This window comes from Mugil cephalus, chromosome 16, assembly GCF_022458985.1.
Source record: "Mugil cephalus isolate CIBA_MC_2020 chromosome 16, CIBA_Mcephalus_1.1, whole genome shotgun sequence".
NCBI classification, from domain to species: Eukaryota; Metazoa; Chordata; class Actinopteri; order Mugiliformes; family Mugilidae; genus Mugil; species Mugil cephalus.
The window spans coordinates 23,221,648-23,233,251 of NC_061785.1; the positions used below are offsets into that span (position 1 = coordinate 23,221,648).

The 11,604-nt window shown below is 40.1% G+C and overlaps 1 protein-coding gene across 1 annotated transcript; it reads right to left on the reverse strand.

Annotated features, from left to right (window-relative positions):
- Positions 1-460: 460 nt before the first annotated feature.
- Positions 461-9,657, reverse strand: ube2d1b (ubiquitin-conjugating enzyme E2D 1b). The gene is made up of 7 exons (XM_047608430.1): positions 9,452-9,657; positions 7,992-8,055; positions 3,264-3,295; positions 2,700-2,777; positions 2,073-2,178; positions 1,709-1,802; positions 461-1,603 (listed from the first exon to the last, which is right to left on the reverse strand). Exons 1-7 carry the CDS (start codon positions 9,473-9,475, stop codon positions 1,558-1,560), a joined length of 444 nt encoding a protein of 147 aa, XP_047464386.1. The 5' UTR covers positions 9,476-9,657; the 3' UTR covers positions 461-1,557.
- Between the last annotated feature and the right edge of the window lie 1,947 nt (positions 9,658-11,604).

Consider the following 11,604-nt stretch of genomic DNA (forward strand, 5'->3'; position numbering starts at 1 on the left):
GCTAAATAAATTTATTAAACCCCACAAAGTTAATTGTCATGTATTTTCCAAGTTCAAACTAAAAGAAAAGGTCAAACAGAGAACGCTTCAACACTTCCGTTTCCGGGTAATGTTCCGGATATGCTCCATGAGCTGCAGCGCCGTACCTGTGACTTGGTTGTATTGATTAAATTCATTTATTATTATATCTTGTTTACATCTTACGTGTTCGTCCCTATATACTCTTTTAACAAAACAGTTATTTTCCCATGCACCAGTAAAGGGTTAAATTCAGCCACGATTGGGCCTTACCTGTTTTAGTCATTGCCTTTTTTTTTTTTGTTAATTTGCATTTAATACCATCTGGTATAATAACATCTGGTGCCCATTTACTGCTTGCACAAAATAAGGAAATGAGATGAAACTGCCATCCAAATATCTACATTAAATTATGAGATAAAAATGGAGCTTGACCATAATGTCATGATAAAAACCGTACCATTCTTTAATCCAGTACAAAAGGTGCCACGCAGGCCTCAAAGACACAAGTGAGAGACAGTTTACACAGGAACAGAAAACAGGATTTCACCCTTTCAATAGCATAAACAGGTCGACAGACTGGGGGTCAAACAGAAAAAAATTTTAATAAACCCTTTCCCCTAGGTTACAAATCTGATATTTGTGCCTCTGTAAATCCAACCAACAGCTGATCTCAGGGGACAAGAGTACATCCTCTTAATGACGGATTTACACTGTGATGGCTGGAAACATCAAAGAAAATAATAATATTGTTCCAGAGTTTTTAATACTATACAGTTTTAATAATAATAATAATAATAATAATAATAATAACAAATGAAAAACACATTAATACATGACTTAACCCTAACCCATTTTCAGGGTGACGCAACAGTACATTGTTTCATTCAACTTTGTCTGCTACAAGATGCAAAAGAACTCAACAAAAACCTTAATCAAATGAAATTGTGAACATAAAGGAGAAATTATGATATACTCATGTGCCAGACATATTTCACATTCACCCTTCAGTGCAGTGCCTCTGTGGTCGTGTGTTTTTCGCTGTTAGATGCAGCAGGAACTGAAGCTGGATTTTCCAGTTGTGGAGCTATTATCTTAACCTCCTGAATGGTCACTAAGCACCTCTGAAAAAGGCTTGTTGCTGAATGGCATTTGATGGAACTTCTGTCATACAAATTTGTAGTTTTTCTTACAAAATGAGGAATGCTGTAAAGCGATTTTTAACCTGCCTCCTACCATACAGGTTTATCCAATGCAACAACATACCAAATGTAAAAATGTCAAGGTATCCATTAAATAAGCACAAGCTATCAGACCCGTCTCCTCAAAGTAAAACCTTCTTATTCTTTTCAAAAACAAATATTGAAGATGACATGGTTTCAGATTAATAATGTTGATGACAGCACAGTTTGATGGAAGTTACCTAAGATTACTTAAGAATTTTATACTATAATGTACAGTGTGTTGTGACTTTAAAAAAAGTAAGGAAAAAGAAAGAGAAATCGTGTTTTTTTTTTTAATCTTTGATGTTTTCTTTCTTTACATGGCATACTTTTGGGTCCATTCTTTTGCTAGTTTGTTGTATCTGAGGAGAGAAAAGAAGAGAGTGAAATGAATAAATTATATCTACTACAGATCTCCTCACACTGAAATGACATCCAGTTCCACCTGTTCCTGTCTGCATACTCACTTGTCTTTGTCATTCTTGTAGATGTGTGCTATGTCTGGCACTAAGGGGTCGTCTGGGTTTGGATCACAAAGCAATGAACATATGGACAATAAAACTGGAGAAGAAAAAGATCCCATTTAGTGAACTGAATGAATTGTGTACACTGTAAAAGTCTTCTCAAACTGGTTTTAGCAACATGACATTCCTTCCTTGTGAATCTGGAAGAACTGAAATGGTTCGAGAGCAAAGGGAAACCCAGTATTAGCTCGTTTCTATATGCACAATGAGTGCACACTAGTAAATCATGTGCATTTAAAAATAGTTTCTTGAAAACAGGCAACATCAAAACCATCTGAAATAGGGACAGTAAGGAGGCAGTGATTACCTTTAGACACTGTTAGTGCAGGGGACCACTGTGACCGTAATATGTCCAAACAGATACTACCATTGCTGTTTATATTTGGGTGATAAATCTTTGTTGTAAATGCAACCTGTAAAAAAGAACCACATCTCATTCACAGGTCACAGAAAATAAACAGTAAAGACAGGAGCAGTGACGGTGGACTACAAATCTTTCCTAAATGAGCTTTCTCTGAAAGTCTTAAAGTCATGTAGCAGAATTCAGTACATTAACACTATCTGTTCTTTGTATTGCCAACCATGAGTTGACATTTCTCTTTCCTGTTTTTTTAAACTTGTCACTATTATAAAATGGTTGGTATAGCCGTACAGACCTCTTCCACTTTAGCTACTAGATGAAAACTGGCAACAAACAGTTTACATTTAGTTGCGACCATTGTGAAGCTCAGGTTCTAATTTAAATTAACAACTATCTATCCATCTACATTGTTTCATTGCATATGATATTTTGTTTTGATGTAAGCAATATGATACCTAACAAGTATAGATTTAGTATCGTTCCATTACGGTCATGGGATGTTATTAAATAAATCACAAGATAGGAGACAGTTCAGAGCAGGAAAGAGCTTTGATTATCCACAGCAGCTCTTACCTTTGGTGGCTTGAATGGGTAGTCAGTGGGGAAATGGATTGTGAGGAAGAAAACACCTCCTTGGTAAGGACTGTCCCCCTGACAGAAAATTATTTTTGTCAGTAAAACATTTCCTACAACATGTCAGAACAGTTCAGATGAAAATCAGAATATCCTTCAGTCACATGTTCCACATATGTGTCACACATATAGCACAATATTAGCATTTTAGTTCTGTCTGACCAAAGAATTGTGAATGGCGCTAAAAACTGAAGAATTCCATGGTGTGTGACAATGATGAAGTCACAAAGTTAATTGACAAGGGCACTGTCATCAAAAGAAAACATCAACACGAGACCAGGATACATGAGCAGTTGATCACAAAGGTTATGAAACGCTGGATTATTTGTATCTGTACCTGAAGTGAGAATATGCTTAAAAATTCCCAGTATATTAAAACCAAGACAAAGTCAATTTAATGGCTTGTAAAGTAATAACTTAATCTAAATCTCCTCAGGAAGAGAGCATTTCTAATGTTGCCCAGGACTAAGAAGAGTGAAAGCATGATGATGGCATGATACTCACCGGACCCATTATAGTCGCCTGCCAATGAAACACTAGAAGCAATCAAGGAAGAAAGAACGGAAGTTGTAAACATCACATGCTCGTTGCTCCTTGAACATTATCTTTCACTTGCAACTATGACTACAGAAAGTCAGACGTATTGTTTTTTACAGTGTCTAAAGGATGTATGGCTTTCTTGTCAGCCTAATGTGTCCAGCTGATCATTTACCATTACATCTAAATAAATGCTAAATGGCCTTGTTTTTATATAGTGCCGTTCTACCCATTGGTATTCATACCACTACAGTCATAGACACATCTACCTATTTCGCTCATACAGTGGGGGAAATAAGTATTTGATCCCCTGCTGAATTTGTAAGTTTGCCCACTTCCATAGAAATAATCAGACTCTGGTTTTTATGGTTGTTTACTGGTTATGGGTATAGACAGAATATCAATCGAAAATGCATAAAAAACACACAATCTAAAAGTTATAAATTGTTATGTATTTTATTAAGGGAAATAAGTATTTGATCCCCAACAATTCACTTAGAATTCAGGCTCCTACAGATTGGCTGGTGCGCATGTGGCACACAGCTGTGCTCAGTCAACTAATTACCAATACTCCTGATCTTAACTCGTCATGTATATAAAGCACACCTGCTCTAAGAATCAGTTTCTTACATTCCAACTTCTACAGCACCATGGGCAAGACCAAAGAGCTGTCAAAAGATGTCAGGGACAAGATTGTAGACCTGCACAAGGCTGGTATAGGTTACAAAACCATCAGCAAAAGGCTTGGTGAGAAGGTGACAACTATTGGTGCCATTATTCGCAAGTGGAACACCCATAAAAGGACCATCAACTGTCCTCGGTCTGGAGCTCCCCGCAAAATCTCGCCTCATGGAGTGAGGATGATGATGAGAAAGGTGAGGGAGCAGCCTAAAACAACACGGCAGGAGCTTGTTAATGATCTGGAAGCAGTTGGGACCTCCGTCACCAAGAAAACAGTTGGCAACACACTGCGCCGTTATGGATTGAACTCTTGCAGTGCCCGCAAGGTCCCCCTGCTCAAGAAGGCACATGTACAGGCCTGCCTTAAGTTTGCCAGTGAACATCTAAATGACTCAGAGAAGGCTTGGGAGAAAGTGCTGTGGTCTGACGAAACCAAAGTTGAGCTATTTGGCATTAACTCGACCCGCCGTGTTTGGAGGATGAAAAAACGTGAGTATGACCCAAAGAACACCATACCCACGGTTAAGCATGGAGGTGGAAACATCATGTTTTGGGGCTGTTTTTCAGCAAAGGGTACAGGGCAACTTCACCGCATTATGGGGCCAATGAATGCAGCCATGTACTGTAACATCTTGGACAAAAACCTTCTTTCCTCAGCAAGAACACTGAAGATGCCTCGTGGGTGGGTTTTCCAACATGACAATGACCCAAAACATACTGCCAGGACAACAAAGGAGTGGCTCAAGAAGAAGCATATTAAGGTCATGGAGTGGCCTGGTCAGTCTCCAGACCTTAACCCGATCGAAAACCTGTGGAGGGAGCTGAAGCTCCGAGTTTCCAAGAGGCAGCCAAGAAACTTGAAGGATTTAGAGACTGTCTGTAAAGATGAATGGGCCAAAATCCCTCCTGCGCTGTGTGCAAACCTGGTGACCAACTACAAGAAACGTCTCATCGCTGTGCTTGCCAACAAAGGTTTCTCTACAAAGTACTGACTTGTGTTGTGCTTGGGGATCAAATACTTATTTCCCTTAATAAAATACATAACAATTTATAACTTTTAGATTGTGTGTTTTTTATGCATTTTTCGACTGATATTCTGTCTATACCCATAACCAGTAAACAACCATAAAAACCAGAGTCTGATCATTTCTATGGAAGTGGGCAAACTTACAAATTCAGCAGGGGATCAAATACTTATTTCCCCCACTGTACATGCAAACGCCAGTGCCATGCACTGGGAGCAGGTGGGAGTTCAGTGTCTTGCTCACAGCCAATTGTCCAACCAGTTGTTGCTTTGCAATTGCATGTAGGTGCAGCACAACAGCCAGGTTTGTGCGGATGGGACACTAGCAACTGTAACAATACTAATTGTAATTCTAAACTCTGCACACAGTTAAAATCAAAGTCTGACATGTAGGAGTCAGTAACTAACGAGGTAAGGAATAGATTAACATAGCTGCATTTAAAAGCAGCTAACAACATAATTGATTGCCTACTATCCAACTAAGGATAACCTGCTACATAAGTGAGGTCATGGTTTATCCAAAAAGTAAAAAGGCAACTGAACTCATAGAGACCTATTTGTGGACTTCAGCTCTGCGTTCAACACCATTGTCCTGGAGCTTGTCCACCACAAACTGTTCCAGCTTACTGTGCCCCCCTCCACATGTCAGTGGATCACCAGCTTCCTGACTGACAGGAGGCAGCAGGTGAGACTAGGAAGCATCATATCTAGCACCCAGACTCTGAGCACTGGCACCCCCCAGGGGTGTGTTTTCTCCCCACTGTTCTTCTCCCTTTGCACCTCAGGGGACCTTTCTGTGAAACTCCTGAAGATTGCAGACGACACCACCATCATTGGACTCATCCAAGACGGCAATGAATGGGTATGCGAAAGGGAAATGGAACAGTTGATCCTCTGGTACAGTCAGAACCACCTGGAGCTAAACCCATTCAAAACTGTGGAGACAATAGTGGACTTCAGGAATAGCCCCCCATCAAGACAATCATCAAGGGTCCTAGGGTCCACAATCTCACAGGACATGAAGTGGACTTCCCACATAGACACTGTTTGGAAGAAGGCCAAGAAAAGTTGTACTTCCTGCATCAGCTCAGGAAGTTCAACCTATCCCAAGAGCTGCTGATCGTCTTCTACACTGCAATAATCCAGTCTGTCCAGACCACATCCATCAGGGTCCGGTTTGGATGACAGGGACAGACTGCAGAGAACAATCAGGTCTGCACAGAAGATTATTTGTAGTGATCTTTCCTTCATCCACAACCTGTACCGATTCAGGGTCAGGAAGCAGGCCAGTAAAATCTCTACAGACCCCTCGCATCCCGGACACAACCTATGTAGACTCCTCCCCTCAGGCCGGTGTTACAGAGCACTGTACGCCAATACCACCTGTCACAAAGACAGTTTCTTCCCCCCAGGCGGTCGCTCTGCCAAACTCAGCAGTCACAGAGTGTGAGACCATTCACATGATCAATAACTCTACATAAATTGTGCGTACTCACTGTACAATTCTGTTGTATATATCGCCTCTTGACTACTACTTTTTTTCCAATCTGACATAGATGGCTTCCTTTACTCGTCTCTCAAAGCATCTGTTTCTAGCTAAGATTTGGATGTTGTTATCTTCAAAGGAGTGTCCTTTGTCCTTCAGCTGTAGGTGGACCACTGAGTTGTTTCCCGATGAGCTGGCTCTCCTGTGTTGTTATATGCATTTGTGATTGGGTTGTTTGGTTTCCCCAACATACCAGACTGTACATTCCCTATTGCACTGAACAGCATACACTACATTACTCTGTTTCTGCCTGGGTGTTCCGTCTTTAGGGCGGACCAGTTTTTTAGTGTAGAGAATGTATTACCAAGTTTGAAATAAACTGGAATGTGGTGTTTCTTGAAAACTCTCCTGAGGTTCTCCTACATACCAGCTACGCAGGGGATGACTCTTGTTGTTCTCCTCCTCCCTGTCCTTTCTGAGTTATTTTTTTGATCCTTTAACAAAGGCCCAGTTGGGGTATCCACATATCTTGTTGTTTCTTTGATGTGTTTTTCCTCCTTACTATCCAATCCTGTGGGTACAGTCTGCTCGGTGCTGAAGGGCTCTGATGACCCTTAGTTTGTGTTCTGGGGGTTGGGAGGTCAAATAATCCGGGGGTCAAATAATACACGCTGATCGGTGTGACTGGGTTTCCTTTATACTCTAGTGTTGAAGCTTCGGTCTTCTTCCACGAGCACAAGACAGTCCAAGAAGGCCAAACTATACCCGCTGATGTCCTCCAGAGTAAACTTGATGTTGCTGTCCATTGCACTGATGTGCTGTGTGAAAGATTCCACCTCATGTGTCTTGATTTTAACCCAAGTGTCGTCCACATACCTGAGCCAATGGGTGGAAGTGGTTCCTGTGAAGGAGTTTAGAGCTCTGGTCCCTACCTCCTCCCATTGCACAGCCATGTTTTATCCTGTAGTATCCTCCATTAAGTTGGAAATAGGTGGTAGTCAGGCACAGGTTGAGTAACATGCAGACTTGGTCTGGGGCTGAGGTTCCCCTCAACGACAGGTAAGTATCTAGCCATTTATGGACACTAGTTGTACCAGTTTCTGGTCATAACATAAACAAGTCGAGCAGGCTTCTGATGGATTATACCCACTGAATTGCCTATTTAAATCGCAACTTCCCATCAGTCGTTAGAACTGAAGAAACTACTCGGATGTCTTGTCAAAAAACTCAACAAGCCCAGTTGCCTTTTTTTTAAACACTCCATGGATATAAGTGTGATATACAACTAAGTGGCATTTTGGGGAAAATGGATTTGGATTGATCCATGACCATGATTTCAACCCTTCTTTCTCATCTACCGTATTGAAAATACCAAGACAACCACTTTGTTTATGTATCTACTTCAAAGTGTAGTTTTTGACAAGACTGTAAGTCATTAAGCTATATTAACAGTAAAATGGCCAACAGGCAGTAGAATGCTTTAATACACAGTATGTGTACTCACAGTCATCCCCCATTGGTCCAGCAGAGCACTGTGCCGGAGGATCTCTCTGCAGGTCCTGTAGCTCCTGCTCAACACAGAAAAAAATATTGCTGTTAATTATTTAGCTAAAGAGTAATACTCCTATTTTACACCCCTTATTAATATGGAAACAACTGCTGAAAACATTTAAATCGAACTTTGTGGCCACTACTGTGGGGTTTTGGTAACTGATGTTTAATTTCAGCCACAGTAACCACAAAACAGAAGGATCTATTTCTCCAGGAAGGACAGGATAACAAATACCGACTAGAATTCTATTAATCTATTGTATTCATATTGAGATAGTCCTGACAACATAACTGAGAATATTTATTAGGGGTTCTCTAGAGCCACAGAGGACATTATAGAATATATATATATATATATAAATTATAACATATAACTGTTGTGAACTATATATATATTAATAATGAACATACCTAACCCTAGACCAAAATGCTTAGCCTACTGTTTCTGGACAGCATTGCATATTATCAGGTTACACTATCAGACAATATGTCTCAACATTGTTAACACTGTAACATTTAACAGCATGGTAATTTGTGAGCTCATTAATTCAAAATTAACAGAATTTGAGCATATAGGTTCACAATACTTTGGGTGTGGTGGGATTGCATGTTTTCACAATGACACTTAATCCTAACCTAATCAACAGATGCCTCTTGTTGATGTTTAAGTATAAAATGACTTGCAATAAGAGGCCTGCACATTCTCTCAGTCATCCTCCCTTTGCCAGGTTATTTCCTGTTATGAGAAGAATGGCATGCTGGAGAGGAAAGGCTGTCATATTATCAAGTGCATGAAGTTCACGAAGAGAACAGAAACGTTGGTTTAATCGGCTTTGTGTAATTGTACCTTTCTTGTGTAAATTCTGATGTTCGTGGTTGTTTAGGAACGGTCGGCGCTTTCTACCCTTCTCTCCATCTACTTTTCATATTCCACTAGGGAAGTTACCTTGGCAACAATTAAAAAAAAGCGCAGGCATGACATGATGGAGAGAAGCAGAAATGAAATGCCCTGCGTGTTGTGAACTAACTTCCCTGGTCACTACAGTACTTCGCCAAAAGAAAAGTACAGCATGCCCGTTGTCCAATCACTTAAGTCAGAGAAACCACAACTTCTAGAACAGTAACAGAGCGATACGATATGTGTCAAAGAGGTGTAGTTAATGAGCTACATTAAAATTTAGTTAGCAAGCTAGCTTAAAACTTTGAAGTTGTCAGTCTGTTGTGTCTGTGACATGGGGTGTCAGCGGGCAAATAAATTTCACATACGTTACGAATTCCAACAGAAGTTGTTTTGATGCGCCGACATCGTTGGAATCTTTGTTTGTAACTCTTTTAAATGAACCCTATAGTTAGCATCTGCTGGGCCAGTTACCCACCTTTAGCTAGCAACCAAAGCTAGCTCGTTAAACTTACCTTTTGTATTCTTTTCAATGCCATGCTCAGTGGTGCAGTTCGCTTCCGAACTTACTCTGACTCGCTCTTTACTTTCGACGTCAATATTATTGCCAACGAAATCAATGGCTGCAATATATTCCCTGAGTACTTCGACAGCCTGGTATGTGTTTGTGTTTTTATAAAAACCTCTTTTGTTTCCGCGTTCCTCTGTTTACGGTCGCCCCTCCGAAGTGGATCATGGGAAACGTAGTTCTAAACATTTCACTTGGCCGAACCCGTTCATACATCCAGAGGAATACACTAGAGGTCAGTGAAGTATACCAGCGGTAGATCCGTTCATATTTGGGGTACTTGTATTCTTTCATGGCCACACATGAGAGGTGTTACAAATTATTCAGTGATGGAAAAAATTATTGGCACCTTTCTCATTTAATAATGCCTGAAACATCGCACGGTTCCAGTTTCTCTAATGTTGTGATTTGCTGATTATTCTGGTCATCCTTAACATTTTTGTCACATACAATTACAAAATACTATTGTTGTCTAGCATAAAGACGGTGCAGATTCATCCTGTTACAACACTAAAATGTGCCTTTCATACAATCTTTCTGTGTACTCTTACTTACCTGAAGTACATTTTGATATCTATTTATATATATATATATAGTTTGTTTGTTTTTTACTTTAGTTTAGCTCTCTCTTGAGGTAAAAAGATTTGAATACTTCCTCTGCCACTCATTTGCACTAATTTTATTAGAAGCGAATTTGTTTGGATTTTCTCTATACAGCATGCCAATACACCCCTTTTAGCAGAACACCAAATGCTTTTCAAAAACATTTAAACATTGCCTAAATCAAACCTGCCAAAGTTGAGATTTCAGGTAGAGGCTCTCTGGTCAAACAAAAGGAGTATTCTGTCTGCAATAACTGGCACAAAGTCCTGATGTTACCAGCAGTTATTAGGTAAATAATGCATTTATGTGTTAGTTATGCATTAATTAGTTTGTTAATGATCAGTAGCTGGATCTGTTTGGCTTGATCCTGAATTCATCTCTTCCGTTGTCAAAGTACATAGGCAAATATACTTGAGAACAGGTTTACTCTTTGTAAACAAGATTGGACCACAGAGTGCAGCATTGCAGGAAATCCTCCAAACCATTTTTGCAGGAGGAACATTCAGTGCATCAATGATAAGAGCCTGTTCCACCGCACAGTTAAGGCATCTGAATTGACCTGAGGGTAGGCAAAAGGCAGGAGGCAGTAAACTAGTTTATTTATTAGTTAGCAAAATGGGTCAAGGCTGAGGCAGGGGGTCCTGGCTGGCAATCCAAAGCTGAGATCTACAGGTAGAGCTTGAGCTGCGGGTAGTGTTGAGCAAAGCAGGGGTTTGAATTGCCAGGCAGAGATGGGTCCAAGGGCCTGAGCTGTCAAGGTCAGTTGATGAGACAGGAGATCCAGAAAAGAAGACTGAAGCAACCATAGAAAACCAGAAGGACATGATAACAGGGGTTAAACAGAAATTGTAAACAAAAAAATGGCTGTAACTGCATTTAACTGTGTAAACTAAGTCTTATAGAGAGCTATATGATGGTAATGCTGTGCAGCTAGTGAGGTTCTGCTCGAGTATGACTATAACTAAGCACGCACACCAGACACGAAGAAAAAGGAGAGGTGGCTGAATGCATGGAGGGAGGGGAAATAGAAGCAGAGGACATGGCAGTACCCTGACCTATTACTACCCTGACCTATCACAGCAGAATGTGAGAGTGTTTCTCGAATATCAAACACTAACTAATATATAAATATATAAACTGAGTGCAGGTTAGAATTATTCACATATCAAACTATTAGCACCCCATATTAGGAGACAGATTCTCTGAAATTACGGCCACTAAGACAATGTACATTGAATTTTTACGAGCATTGCTTTTTTTTATTCTGCAGGCATGCTTCCGCCTTGTGGAATAGTGATGGTGCTTTCACTGTAATTGGCTGCCTGTTAGCAAAGAGCGCTATGTGATAAGATGTAGGATCTGGATTTTGCCTTTGGCAATTATATTTGACAGAAATCTTTTTGAAATCTTGTTCAGAATCAAATATATCCTGAGCTCACAATAAATAAAATAACACACAACAATACATTGTAAAATGCTGACACTGAAAACAGCACA

Coding starts and splice junctions, on each gene's coding strand:
- ube2d1b (XM_047608430.1), bottom strand. CDS start 9,475: ATGGCATTGAAAAGAATACAAAAG. Junction 8,056..9,451: donor CATTGAAAAGAATACAAAAG/GTAAGTTTAACG, acceptor TGTGTTGAGCAG/GAGCTACAGGACCTGCAGAG. Junction 3,296..7,991: donor TGGACCAATGGGGGATGACT/GTGAGTACACAT, acceptor GATTGCTTCTAG/TGTTTCATTGGCAGGCGACT.